Source organism: Drosophila melanogaster, chromosome 2L, assembly GCF_000001215.4.
Source record: "Drosophila melanogaster chromosome 2L".
In the NCBI taxonomy this organism is placed as follows: Eukaryota; Metazoa; Arthropoda; class Insecta; order Diptera; family Drosophilidae; genus Drosophila; species Drosophila melanogaster.
The window spans coordinates 13914375-13928635 of record NT_033779.5 but is presented as its reverse complement, the minus strand read 5'-3'; the positions used below and the strand labels follow the sequence as shown (position 1 = coordinate 13928635).

The 14261-nt window shown below is 42.6% G+C and overlaps 2 protein-coding genes across 4 annotated transcripts in view; one reads left to right on the top strand and one right to left on the bottom strand.

Moving 5' to 3' along the window:
• Ance-3 overlaps positions 1–13911 on the bottom strand; it is a 41464-nt gene extending 27553 nt beyond the window's left edge. For both annotated transcript variants that reach the window (NM_001298988.1, NM_001038815.2), the window contains exons 1-7: positions 13386–13911; positions 12731–13237; positions 12072–12230; positions 11775–12015; positions 10986–11710; positions 10556–10659; positions 10391–10489 (exon numbers count right to left, since the gene is read on the bottom strand). In NM_001298988.1, coding sequence (NP_001285917.1) covers positions 10391–10489; positions 10556–10659; positions 10986–11710; positions 11775–12015; positions 12072–12230; positions 12731–13237; positions 13386–13628 — 2078 coding nt within the window. In that variant the 5' untranslated portion in view covers positions 13629–13911. The remainder of the gene's footprint in view (positions 1–10390; positions 10490–10555; positions 10660–10985; positions 11711–11774; positions 12016–12071; positions 12231–12730; positions 13238–13385) is intronic.
• Vajk1 lies at positions 5083–7929 on the top strand. Of its 2 annotated transcripts, NM_001201871.2 has the most exons (4): positions 5083–5287; positions 5638–6111; positions 6176–6760; positions 6868–7929. In NM_001201871.2, exons 1-4 carry the CDS (start codon positions 5276–5278, stop codon positions 6871–6873), a joined length of 1077 nt encoding a protein of 358 aa, NP_001188800.1. In that variant the 5' UTR covers positions 5083–5275; the 3' UTR covers positions 6874–7929. The 2 variants fall into 2 exon arrangements, with proteins under 2 accessions (NP_001188800.1, NP_609688.3); NM_135844.4 differs by having other exon boundaries at positions 6176–7929.
• Positions 13912–14261: the final 350 nt, after the last annotated feature.

Sequence of the window (14261 nt, the reverse complement as noted above, 5' to 3'; positions counted from 1 at the left end):
AACTACTGCAGCACCCCTCGCTTGCCCATCCACATTCACACTTAACAACAACATCGGCTTCGCCTCAGTGCGGCGTGTGGCTCAGAAGGCAAGAAACCCAAGAGCTGCAAAAACAGATTTACCAAATGTAAAACGAAAATGCAGACAAGAAACGGACCAGTCCGTCCGATGTACATATACGTTTGCTACCCTGGGCTACACTTCAGCATAATGTTTATTCAATTTACGCAATTTGTGGCAACAACACGAGCTGTACATTTGATTGCCAACTTGGGGTGTTGTTGTAATTATGGCCACGAGAAACAAATCGGGGGAATTGTGGCCAAAACTGAAATCGAAATTAAAGTCTTTATTTAAAATAATTTCTGTTGAAGAAGTGACGGCAGCCAGCGGATTTTCCTCATAATATTTCGCCAGCTTTTCGCTGGAAACACAAAATTTGTTGACTAAGTCAATGGGTCAGCTATTACACCCCATCACAGCTGGCCAACTCGAAGTTGGGCCAAAGGCGGAATTATTATGCTAATAAATAGTTTTTCTTTGACTGGTTTTTCTGGCTTTTGCGAATGAAAATCTGCATAAACTTGCAGGTGGGTCGCAGGCTCAACTTCCTTATTAATCAGTTTAGCTTAGTAAACTCCCCTCAAAAACAGAGAGGCTGCAAGCCTACAATTTTTATGAGGTGAACGTCACGCTTAGCTGCAGATGCATAAAACTATATTGAATATTTATGTATTTCTATGATCCAATTGAGCTATGCTCAACCAATTTAAAAACGCGTGACAACGTGAACAAATTTTACCAAAAACTTTGCTTCTCGGACAGTGAATACTCAAAGAGTTTTCACGCCAAAATAAAAGGAGGCATAAACACACTCGCCAGAAATAAACAAGAGTTCAAATGCTTTTGCCATTGACCCCATTTCCAGTTTTGTATTTTTTTTATTATTATTTCGCCGATCGGCTTAGAGATGCGTTAAGTCGAGATCGTAAACCCCGATCGAGCCCTAATTGCAGCGATCATTGAGGGAGCGGTTGGCTTGAGTACAAAAGTAGAGAGCTGATCTCAGCCAACCGATTGTAAATAGGACAGTGATTGCAGTTAACACGTATTGCAAGTTCATTGGAATGGTCTTTAACCTGAATAGTGAACCGATCATGTGGATAAGTTCATAATTTGTTTGCCTAATAGACCTTTTGGGTGGGCAAACAGCGATTTGGCATTGAACTTTTGGGGTTTCCCCTTTCAGCTAACTGCAGTTCAAGGACTTTCACTTTCTGTTTTTACACATACGTGGATGGCTGGCACTTTTTATAAAAAAAATCATAGCATTTTTATAAGCCCGTCTATCTAAATGTCTTTTCTTATTCATGTACATTAAATATTCATATGTCGAAAAGTTACTGCAGGAACTGCAAGCTAAAAATCATTTAAAAATGTTTTTTAAGTTAATGAAAGTTTTTTATTTCTTAGAAAGACTTTACCAAGGGATTCGTGAGGTTACCCACCATCACAAACTGAGTATCCATTTCAGAGCCAACTATTCGGTCAGCTGGGCAGGCTAACAAGCCGCAGTTTCGACCTTGACCAGTAATGCAATGAACCCTGCGGTGGCCCAAGCCAAAAAAAAAAAAAACAAGAAACAAAAAATGGCAGTAAACAAAACGCGAATCGGCTTAACCGCCGAGACCCAAAAACAGTTATACTATATATACACCTTAGCAAAGTGGAAACCACTAGCGAAACAACAACCAGCCGCAATTGTTGGTGACAAAGAGCTGAATGGCAGTTTGGTAAACGGCACATAAAATGTCATAACTGTCATTTTCGCCTACATGGCTTATAGCTCTATATTTTGCTGGATGTCGTCCAATATTTGAGACATCACAGCCCGAAATGGGAACGAAGTGGAATGGAATGCTCGAGCGGTGACAATAAATAAATTGTTACACAAATCAGGCAGCGAATGCAAATCGCAGAATCGATGATCAATCGACAGCTGGTTCAACTTTGACACCTTTGTCGGTGAATAAAGACGCATCGATAAAAAAATATTATAGATGAGTTTATTTATGTAAAGCTTAGTTTATCGCCAAATGCGGCAAGGTCAGGCCACAAAACAATGTAAACAAACGAGCTGCAGCCTGAATATCGCCACAAAGAAGCTGGGGCTGAGCTCCGATCCGAATGATGATGATTTTCAAAGACGTGCCAATACAATGGAGCAGAGATAGTAGAGATATTTTTCTGTATATGGTGCTGATATATATGGCAGCATATGGTAATTAAGTCGAGGAAGTAAGTGCACGCCAGCCGATTTTGATGAGGCTCAGACAATGTACTATAAAATCATCTCTCTGACGCCAGGCGTGCGCCACTGCAAACGAACATATGACATAATATCACCATCAGCTGGGGCAGCCTCCAAACGCCAATCTCTCTGCCTCTCTTTCTTCTGACTATGCGGCATCTCTTTCGCGCGATCGTGGAAATGTGCATCGAACAATGTGGTCAAGACATGCAACAAACGCGAATCGAAACGAAATCGAAAGTTGCATGCATGCAACGAAAGCGAGAAAATATTTGCTATCGTAACAAGTCTTGGATTAGAAGGTGCAGGACATGAGTGTAAAGCCACAACTGACTCACAGGAATTTACAATTCAAAGTGCTTAAAAAAAGAATAACTAATGATAAAATCATATTTCAGTCGGCTACATAACTCTTTTTATAGAATACCATCAATTAGAATCTATAACCAGTACTCTTGGAATAATTGGGGTACGGTCTTTGAAATGCCAAACAAATAAATATTCTAAAAATTAAATATATATCTGTATCTAGACATAGTTATTGGATAGTTATGTAGCTACTACAAAATCGTTTGCAGATTGTAATATTATGCATTTCATACAATAATAATATAATAATAAAGATAATTAGCGATTATGGCGCGCACTTTAAACTCGTATCCATGCTTTAAGTGTGATATATTTATACTCGATATGTGTGCCAAACCACAGCTGACTGAAGACCCATTGACATAATAACGAGGAAGGTAATCGGACTAAGACTGGACCCGCCCCGGCCAGGGTCCACTTGGACTCGGGTGGCGCTACTGTCCATAATGATGGCGGTATTAATTACGCAGCAATGGAAATGGAATGAAATGGATTGGTTTGGATTTGGCGTGGAGTGGAGTGGAGTAGCGTCTCAGTTCGCCAGCTTCTGTTTCTACTCCATGTGCCTGCTCTTTGTCTTAGGTTATGCTTGGTGATTCGAATGTGGAGCAGTGACACAACCACAACGGAATGACCGACTGACACACTCTCCATTTCCAGCTGAAATCGCGATTGGGTCCCCAACCTCACGGAAACTGGTCTGGAATCATTGGGGTTGGGTCCGGTGAATGGGGTAATGGCATAATGCAAGTGGGGAAAAAGTAAAAGGATGCAGATGACAGCCACACACAGAGGATTGTCTGTGGTCAGGCTGAGGAAGGGGAAAATCAGGTGACACGAAGAAAAAAAGGCGGTCGTCTAACAAAAGCGACGGGGGTAAAGACTGGTAATAGGAGGAAAAACTAACCAGGATTGGTTAAGCATTCAATTAGGAAAAGCGTTCAAAGCGGTGAAAGGAAAAGCTGAAGTAGATTAGTCTTTTCAAAGCATGACAAATGATTTATATGTGAATTTGGACAACTATTAGTCTACGACTAATTGCCTAAGCTGCATTTACTAATTATGGGAAATGTTAATACCTAAAAATCTTAACCAATTAATAACAATAAACAATACACATGATGGCTTTTAAAATATTGGATAAAATATTTGCACAGGTCTATCTTTCGTTTCTATTTCAATCAAATAATAGGACCCCACAACAATTGGCAATTACAAGGTGCTTGCAAATAAAACTCCAACAGCAGCAAGTACATAATCATGTGTGATTAACATGAAAACAACATTGAAATGAAAACCGACAACAAAGCGAACAGCTCATCACTTGAAGTGGCTTGAAGGCGGCTCTCATCCATATGAGTATTATTCAATTACCAGCCAGAAATTGTGGTGCCTGCTGCTAAAGTTGCCGTTGCGGCTTTGGTTTCTCAAGCCTTTTACGTGCATTGCCTTGCGGCAGCCACAAGAAGCAAGCAAAAATAAGCGGCAGCTGACGGTAGTCGAATTAAACAGCAAAATGGCACGCATCCATAGACCCTCGTGTGCTCCTCCACCGATTCCCCTGCGAATCCCCCGGTGCCAGCGAAGCCTCCTATTGATATTGCAATCTTATTTTGGTTTTTATAACTCTGCAGAAGAGTTTTACGACTTTTAAGATCACTTTGGCACGCCGCTTGGAAATAATGTGGCAATGCAACTGTTTAATGGATAGAAAATAAGCTTAAGCTTAAGGAGCAATAGCTAGTACTTAATTAACAATTTTAAGTGGAATCAAATTGTAATATGGTTTTACCAGCAAATGAATTAATTTCTTCTATTAAGCGCATGTCACATAATTAGTTTGTTAAATTTTTTTATTCTTAACCAAAACTACAAGTCACCGGGTTCACAGCCCAAAGCTGATAAAAGTTTTTTTTTTGATTTCTGAGCCTCATTTCAACTTTTTATATGTTTTTCAAGTATATAAGTATGTTTTAAGTAAACTCACTGAACCCATTTTAATTAAAGGGTATGCAAATTGCAGTATATTCAAGCTCGATTTCCATTCTTGTATTTGTTTTTTTTTGTTTTTTTTTTTTGCGGAGACGGTGGCGCTGCATTTGGCGCTTGGCTGGGTTGACTTCGCGCCTCCGAAATCCAGCGGACCGCCGAAGGCAAAGTAGACAGGCAACCGCACAACAACAACAACAGAAACAACAACAGCGTACCGCTCACCATTCGCCGCGCCGCGTATGTTTTGGGCCATTGCGATTATTATTGGTGTTGCCGATGGTTTTTGGCCGCCGTATGCTTATGCTCTTCGGCTTAACTTCGCTTCGTGCATCCATTCATTCGGCGGCGTAGTGACTTGGCTGGCCTGCCTTTCGATTGCCAACTATAAAAGTGCGCGCAGGCGCTGTAGTTGGCATCATTAAACCGTTAACCGTCGAACAGTCTACAGCCTAGAGTGGTACGGAACGTGTGGAATAGTGATCAATAGCCACCATCCCCCTCGATAAAAACGGGATCAGTTCTCGTCCAGTTCTCGAATCGCGTGCCACACGACCTGGGAATACGGATTTCCATTCCCGTTCATCGAAGGATAAACGCAGCAGCATGAAGTCGATGGTGAGTATCGGTGGCAGGACGAATGTGTGCAGTGGAAAAGTGTCTTAAAAGGACTCAGTAATAATCATAGAATGCAGAAATACCTTAAGAACGTGGAATAGTAAAACATAGTGAAATCAACATTATATGCACAATTTGAAATGCATTTAAACGATACGAATTCTTCTTCAAAACTAACTTTGCAATCCGACATGAACTTTTTGTGATCTAAATATGTTAGAATTTAAAACAATATAGTCAACATGTTTTTCATTAAACCGGAATTCGTTAGTTATATGCAAATTTAGCTGCAGAAAGTTATGAAATTACATAAAATCTGTTTTCTAACCTGGACCTTCTTTAATCTATAGCGCACAGCGACATCGCTGGCTTTGGTCCTGCTCCTGGCCACCAGCTACGTCCGAGCTGAGGACGAGAAGGCCGCCGCTCCCGCCGAGGAGAAGAAGGCTGAGCCGGAGGCCAAGGCTGCCGAGGCAGCGGCTAGCGAGGATACGACCAAGTCGAAGAGAGGACTGCACCACTACGAGGACTATCACCATCATCACGTGCCTCACTTCCCGGTGCACGAGGAGAAGACACTGACCGTCATTAAGAAGGTGCCAGTGCCCGTGCCCATCGAGAAGATCGTACATGTGCCCGTCGAGAAGCACATCCATGTGCCCGTTAAGGTCAAGGTGCCAAAGCCCTATCCGGTGATCAAACACATTCCCTACGAGGTGAAGGAGATCGTGAAGGTTCCCTACGAGGTGCCAGCTCCCTATCCCGTCGAGAAGCAGGTCCATGTGCCCGTCCATGTGCACTACGACCGACCAGTGCCCGTTAAGGTGGGTTGGGATACGGAAATTCCCAGCAATCGGTGTTCTAATTCTTTGGATTTTCTGTCTGCAGGTTCATGTGCCCGCTCCCTACCCAGTCGAAAAGAAGGTCCATGTGCCAGTGAAGGTTCATGTTCCGGCTCCCTATCCAGTCGAAAAGATTGTCCACTACAATGTTGAGAAACACGTGCACGTCGACAAGCCATATCCCGTGGAGAAGGTTGTCCACTACCCGGTGAAGGTGCCCGTCGACAAGCCAGTGCCCCACTACATCGACAAACCAGTGCCCCACTATGTGGACAAACCAGTGCCAGTGCCCGTGATCAAGAAGGTGCCAGTGCCCGTCCATGTGCCCTATGATCGTCCCGTGCCCGTTCATGTCGAGAAGCCAGTGCCCTATGAGGTCAAGGTCCATGTGCCCGCCCCCTACCCGGTGATCAAGGAAGTGCCAGTGAAGGTGGAGAAACACGTTCCGTACCCGGTCAAGATCCCCGTGGAGAAGCCCGTCCATGTTCACATCGAGAAGCACGTGCCGGAATACCATGAGAAGCATGTCACCTACAAGGAGCCGGAGTTCCACCACAAGCACATCGAGGAGGATCATCACCACGCGCCCATCCATCACCATTCGCACCCCATTGTGGAACATGAGCACGAGGTGGAGCATGAATTTGCCTCTCATGATTATCATTCATATTACGGTTACTAACCTGGTGAATCGAAATCTTCTCTCTTTCTCTCCCCTTCTTTCGCTTTTCTTTGCAGCATTGAGAATGAACTGGGATGGCAAGCTAAACCACTTCCATTTCCACTATTTCCCAAATCCGAAAAGAAAGATTCCCAAATCCATAACACCACACATCACTCCATACCGTATCATACTCGTACTCGTACCACCTTTTCTCCACACACACTTTGCTATGCAGAACGTGATAACCGACAGAGATTCAGTGAAAACCAGACGAGTAACCGACGAACATAGCTTTTAGACCGAACTCTCTTCTAGCCTTAAGCCATAACCGATAATAGAACACAAATGGATACCTTGAAAACGTTGACGAAACCCGTGAGCACTGTGAATGAGTGAATTGTAAAGGAACTTTAGTTTAAGACTTTTAAGCGACACATTTGGGCCGCACAGCCAACACAACAAGAACAACAACATCAAAACATGAACAAGAACACCGACCCACTTCCCGACCCTCCAAGACACACCCGATCGAACACAGACACAGTTGCCAGTTGATCCAGGAGCAAAGGATCCCAGGATACGAGGCTTCCCTGTACTGCTACGATTTGTGTTTGTGAACCTTGGATGGACGGAAGCGACACCATCTGGGTGCAACATCGATGTGGTTGCTGCTGCTGTTTTGTCCTCCAGCCGCGGCTCCTCCCTCTTCTGCTCTGGTCCACCCGACTCGTGCACCCGTTCCGGTTCCCAAGTGAGATGGCTACATTCGTGTCCTGCGCAACAGGACGACGATCAATCCATCCAGTTGTGTGCAGCGTCCCAGCGTTGTGAGCGTGTGATAAGACTACTGATAGCGTTTAAGCTTGTGCGATATTCGAGATAGGAAGACGCCTATTTAAGTCAGTTTGTAATCGAACGTATTGTATTAGTGTTTGTAATATTCATTGCTATACCTAGTTTGTAATACATCTATGTTATGTTGCTTGTTCGCATAAGCAGACGAAACGGATTTATAAAAAGTACTTAATTTACCAAATATTTTCTGACTCTGTATAAAAACAAACGAAAAATCTCATACGAAATGAAGCTGATGAATGATACACCATTAAATAAATGAAAACCCAAGTGATCAAAACAAAAAAAAATGGCAATTGTTTTTGAATTCGATCCTATTCTTTTTCAGTGCATTTTAAGTCATTATATGGCTACTTTCTTTTACTCCAAAAAAAGTACTATTGCAAAAGCCAATTTTGACGGTAATAACGCAACGAACACTAACTGTAAGCAACGTAATTATAAACATTTCATTTTTTAAGTTGGTGCAATATACCACCAACCATGGTCATTTATCCAGTCGCTTAAAATTTCAAGTTATATTAACGACATTAACTAATGTCTCTATACTGTAACTATCAACACTTGCAACATGCAAATTAAAAGAAAAGCGTATGAACATGAAAATAATTTTTATTATGCTTGTAAGTACTGTACTTATAAACTAGGAAAGGCCATAAAGGCATAAGTTGCAATTTAACCAGAAATTTAACAAATAATTAAATAATTTTCAACCACATATTAAGTTAATGCCCTTTTAAACTTAATACCCCCAATTAATATCAATCTCAATTTAACCATAACGCATTACACGCACCGCAGCTATTTTTATTGACCAAATGCACTTTTATTTAATAAATAATGATTGTAAATATTAATTAAATTCAACAACTTATTTAAGCAGTAATTACCATCCTTTTGGTTCCCTTTTTGAAGTAAGTCCCTCTATTACGATAATCTCAACTTAACCGCAACGTGGCCAACACAGACTGCAGCCAAATTCACTTTTCAGCCAACTCACTTTGCCCACAGAAAGGCAGCCATGGAAGGCGAGGAGCCAAATCAAGTCGTTCCTTCATTGCCCATAAATGTCTTATCTAATTTTCAAATGAGGTAAACATCGCCTTGCATTCATAATTGCATATTCCAAGTGTCTCGCCCACTGAAAGACAGCCAGACAGGCATATTTACATACATACATATACCGACTGGCGAAGGGGGAGGGGGTATGAAAGGAAAATGGCCAAGACAGTTCAACATGTTTATTACATTTTCCACACCATCATTTCGCTTTCCACGAGCTGGAGCACTCGTGTCCATTTCCTAGCGTTTATTTTGCGGTGTGGGCATTACTTTTTATTAGCACCAGCAAAAAAAAGGGGGGGTTTTTTGCCTTTTCTGGTATCGGTCTCGGTTTTTGGTTTTCGGTTTTAGCTTTAGTTTTTTGTGCTCCTATTTTTTTATATTGCTGCAGTTTGCCTGCCCGCCTGTTGCAGCGACCACAAAGATTGGGTTTCAATTTGCATTTTCGGCTTCATTGAAGCCGCGGCAATTTACAGAGTGGGTTAAATAAAGTGGGCCACGGATTTATCACGTTTTTCCTCCAGTCGGTTTGTAGGACATGTGCTGCTAACCGATATTTGAGCCATAAGACAGGTCGAGTTAAGCCGAGTGCTGGGGCACAGCTCTTTTTTATTACCATATTGGGGCTAACTCTCTTGGTGGCCAGTTGTTTCTGGTAGCTCTAGCTTTTGTTTATGTAACTGTAGCGTTTGCAGTTTATTGATTATGCAATAAATAATCGCCAGCACAATGCCCGACCTGCGAAACTGGTGTTGTAATGCTCTCCTTCGCCATCCTCTGCCACCATACCATGGTTTTTTCCACCGAATGTGTGGCTAATGCCAAAAGAATGGCTGCAATAAAAACCTGGCTAATGGCTCTGATGTGGAGCTGAGCTAGCACTTCATTCATTTCAAGAAAAAATTCAGTTCAGTAGAATCCAAACTCTATCTGAATAAGTTGAGCAAGTTAGTTAAGGCGCCTAACTAGCTATTTTATTTAAAAATTTAGCAAGTTAATTATAGTGCTATTAGAGACCTATTGTACATGGAGTTACTTCATAACCACATTTAGAGAACACAAACCATAGAACTTTTTTATAAGATATGGTGAAACCTTAGACAAAACAGGGTTATGAAACCTTAGGCGAAGACAAGGAGATTCGGCATTGACGTGTGGAAATTCGAAACCCGATAACATGTCTAGATTACTGGGTCAACGTCTCAAGTTTTGGCAGTCTAGCCTGAACAGTTAAAAATTGTCTGGTCTTGGATTTTCGTAACAGTTTTTCAACCGGGCTTATTTAAATGATGGCCAACTAAACACGCTCGGCTTGTTGGCGGCAGCCAAGTGGAAAGTGAATGCGGGAAACATTGCAGACATGTGAGTTTTCAGTTTCAGTTTCATTTCATTTTCTTTTCCACAAACCCAAAGCTTGATTTTGTGCTTGTGTTGGCCATTATGTGATGTTAGTGGGCCAACTTTATGGCCGGTTCGACGATCCCAAGCGATCGCAACGCGTAATCGCCGGCAATTTGACGGAAAATGTTTGAAATTGTGTGTAAATTGTAATCAAAAATAGCTAAACTAATAACCAGCCGCTGCTAGACGCTTTAATTGCTCTGGTTATGCAGCACACAATTAAATCCGAAAAGTAATTATGTAATCAAGCTCCTAATATAGAACATTTTGGGTACTCACTTGATATAGGGAATATTTGCTGGTATATGGTATTTGGCTCCCGGGTCGAAATCCTTTTCTGATCGCAAAACTGGGGGCTTTATACCGGAATACTTTTCTCTGAAATATAAATTAATGTAATATTATCTCATTTATATTTATATTTATATAAACCTTACAACTTACCGTAAATTCCAGTAGTGACAGTTCATTGTTCGCTTATTCGCATTGCCACTAAAGACATCATACCGCCAATTGTCCAGAGATAATGCAAAAGGTAAAAATGCCACCTGAAAGGAAAAAGTATAATGCTTAAGTAAAATTATGCAATAATAATATTAAGGAATATAAGGAATGCTAAGTAATGTGCATAATTTGATTACAATATCTATATGTTTTCGTTGGCCACGCTGAACAAGTGCTACATATATTTCTTCAAACCAGAGCCATTTATCAAAAACTGTCTTCGCTTCTATATTATATTCAACACAATCAACTTTAGGGAAAAAATGAATATAATAATAAAGAACAAAGAATCTTAATGTGAGCTATATTTAGAAGTCGCGATATCACTTAAAGAATTCACTGGCATATATTTCACAACAATTATCATTACCTTGTCAATGGCCATGGTGAACAGATAGTTAATATCATAGCTGGACTCATCGAGGGATCTTTGTAGTAGTCCCAGAGTCTGCAAATGCCTTGGAGTTGATACGGACAGGCCAATGGCATCGCCCACCGCCTGGTGAAATGCCGGATTCGCTCCATTTCTGAAGATCTTGGGCAGGTGACGATACTGCAGAAAGTACTGAATGTGCGCCATCTCATGGTGCACACTAATCAAACTTCGCTGATTGATATCCGTACAGATTTTAACGCGGAAATCGTGACGATTGCAAAAGTCCCAGGCGGATGGCTCACACAGGACCCTCCGATCCAGGGGCTGTTCGAAGATGGAGTTGCGATAGAACTCCGGACCCACCGCAGACATATTAATGGAGGTGAAGAACTCCTCGGCCAACTGGAACATCAGTTGCGGTGTGTAGCCCTGTTCCACCATTCGCGGCGTGACGTCGATCAGCTTCCGGCCTGGATAGGGTATCAAAATGTCCAACACATTGGACCACGACTGGCCGTACATGTTGCCCAGAATGTGCGAGGGAATGGGTGCTATGCGGTTTATCCGATCTGGACCATAGTAATCCCTCAGCTTGCGACGTACATAGGCATGCAATCCTTCGTAAAGAGGCCTTATCTGTTCCCAAACAATGTCCATATCCTGGCGAAAGTTACCCGACTCGTAGGCCAAATACCAATACTCCCCGCCATTAGTGACATCTGCCATAGAAGGGATTTTAAGATAACTATTTGAGTTATTGCCCTTTAAGGACTCTCTACTCACTGTTTACGTAGGCCACCTCCTGCATCACATCGATCAACTGCTCATAACTATCCCGCATTCCGCGTCCCGCCTTCCTGTGGTATTCCACCCAAGTGTGCTGCAGCTCATCCCAGTCCCTGCTCTTGGCCATGATGTCCTTCAGCTGGGGTATGTAGTGAAGATCGCACTGAAAGGGCTGCTGGTAGGCACAGATTTCGGCGCTGTTGTACAGGAACAGCATCTCATTGAGCAGGCGATTATACTGAAGAAATTCTCATTCTATACTTTATGTTTGATAGAGATGCACGTGTAACTCACCCTATCCAATACATCTAGGGGCAGAGCATTGGGTCCCACTTCCGACTGCAGCATCAGTTGTCTGTAGAGGCGACGGTCGAAGATGAGATCCTTATTGATCCGCTTGGATTGCTCGGCAGTGATGCGCTGGAACTCCACATATCGCTGTTGAGCATTTAGCTAAATATACGAAATTGATCAAACTTTAAATTAGATATCACACCTCCTCAATAGATATATAGTCATATATTTTTTTTATATAATACTAGGTTGATAAAAAGAAAACCTTCCTTTTTACTGTAAGATACTTTAAGCTGATAAAGCAAACTATCTTTAAGATTAGCACTGCTGTAACACATAAAGCCCAGTCATACTATGTATGTACATATGTATCTACCTTCAAGCACCGATTAGTCCACAAACAGTTTGGTTGGGAAAACACATGACATTGGCATGTCTGCCTGGGAATCTGACAAGGCGATTCGACCTTCAGAATGAGACTTTTCTGACTTTTCACGGGTGTGCGTGAGTAAGAAAACCACCACAGCGAGCCATGGGAAAACTGCACCACTACCAACCCACCCACAATCACCCACAAGCAAAGATCGCGTGCCGTTCAACCACAATTACGCGATTTACTAGTTTTTGGCATTTGTATGTGGCCAAAACCGCTCACTCACCGCTTCCGTTTGGGTAAAATCATTCACATTCGTCTCGAAGTTCCACTGGGCAGCCACATTGGCGGTGCACTCCAGTGATCCTTTCTGATCCGACTCCACCAGCAGGATGCGCAGCTTCTCCAACTCCTGCTGATAGCGACGATCCTGCTGATATCGCTGACGTTCCAAGTAGCCCTGATTTAGATTGAAACGATCCTGGTTCGAAAGGAAGGGATTCTCGAAGCGATTGCGATTGTTAATGCCCACAAATTCCACATTCGGATTATTATTGTAGTTGTACTGATCGTTGGGATTGAAGTTACGCTCTCCTTGGGAGGAGTAGGGCACATCCGAATAGCGTCCATTGAGATTGGCGTCGTTGCCGTAATTACGTTCGGTGGTACTGGAAATGGGTCCATAGTTGTGGTTGGAAAACCTAGCCCCACTGAAGGGTGAATCACTAAAGTTCACGCGGGGCGTGGGATAGCCATAGCCGATCCTCATCCGTTCGTCATCTGTCTGGCCAAACTGCAAGCGGAATTTCAATAAGTCATTGTTATGATGGTAATTGAACACTGAGAAACTTTCATTCCACAAGGAGTGTTTTTTTAATAGAAAATCCAGTTTTAATCCTGGTTTTGAACGGTTTTAAAAGTGAAAGATGTGCCACACCCACCCTAAAGTCGTCGAGTCCGTCGTCGGTGTTGCCACCTCCACCTGCATCGGAGTAAGGTGGTCCGTAGCGCTGATCGCGATCCCGATCCGCTCGAAGCTGGGCCGGAGTTGTGGCCACATTCGGGGTGTATCCATTGTAGAAGACCTCGGGCTGCGGGGTGGGCAGATTCAGTTGGGGACTGCCCGTACTCAAAGTCAGGCTAAGGCTGAGGCAAAGACAGCCCAAAAGCGAAACACTGTGCATTGCGTTTATCTTAAGATCTATATTCCACACTGCCAAGGTCGCCGTTGACAGCTTAGTTATTAACTCTTTCACAAGCAATTAAATAATTTAATTGCCAGTAACTGGCAGTGAATTTAGCGCACACGATCACAGAATTCTATGGATATTTCGTTATATATTTGTAAGATTTTTGGGCAGGGAAAAGAACTAGTATCTTTCCGTTTTCACTTTCACTTAACAAACACAATTTCCTTTCTCTGGTACCGCCTACGTAGCGTCCGGTGTCACGTCTAAAACTCTACTGACTAGACAGTAAGAATACTTTTCGAAATTACTTGCCACTTTTTTTTCAACTCGAAAATGAATTCAAATTTGTACGCTGTCGCTGCCGCCGTTGCAGTTGACGTCGCCGTCAACTTCTCTATATATTTTGTATATTCGTGTGAGATAATCGCAATTAGCACTGCCAACGACAACAACTACAATCGCATCTTCCATAAACCTGGGAACAACAATGAGTCGGAACTGGCAGTTGTGTGAGTGAGTGAGGTATGTAAATGTTTTTGCCATGCATGTTGGCCATTTCAAGGGAGCAAGAGGGTAAGGGTGCCCCCACATCGTACATGTATCTAGGTATATTCGTGTACTTATCAG

Excerpts from the sequence above, each read along its gene's own strand:
- Vajk1 (NM_135844.4), top strand. Across the intron at positions 6,112-6,175 it reads ACCGACCAGTGCCCGTTAAG|GTTCATGTGCCCGCTCCCTA; the intron begins GTGGGTTGGGAT and ends TTCTGTCTGCAG.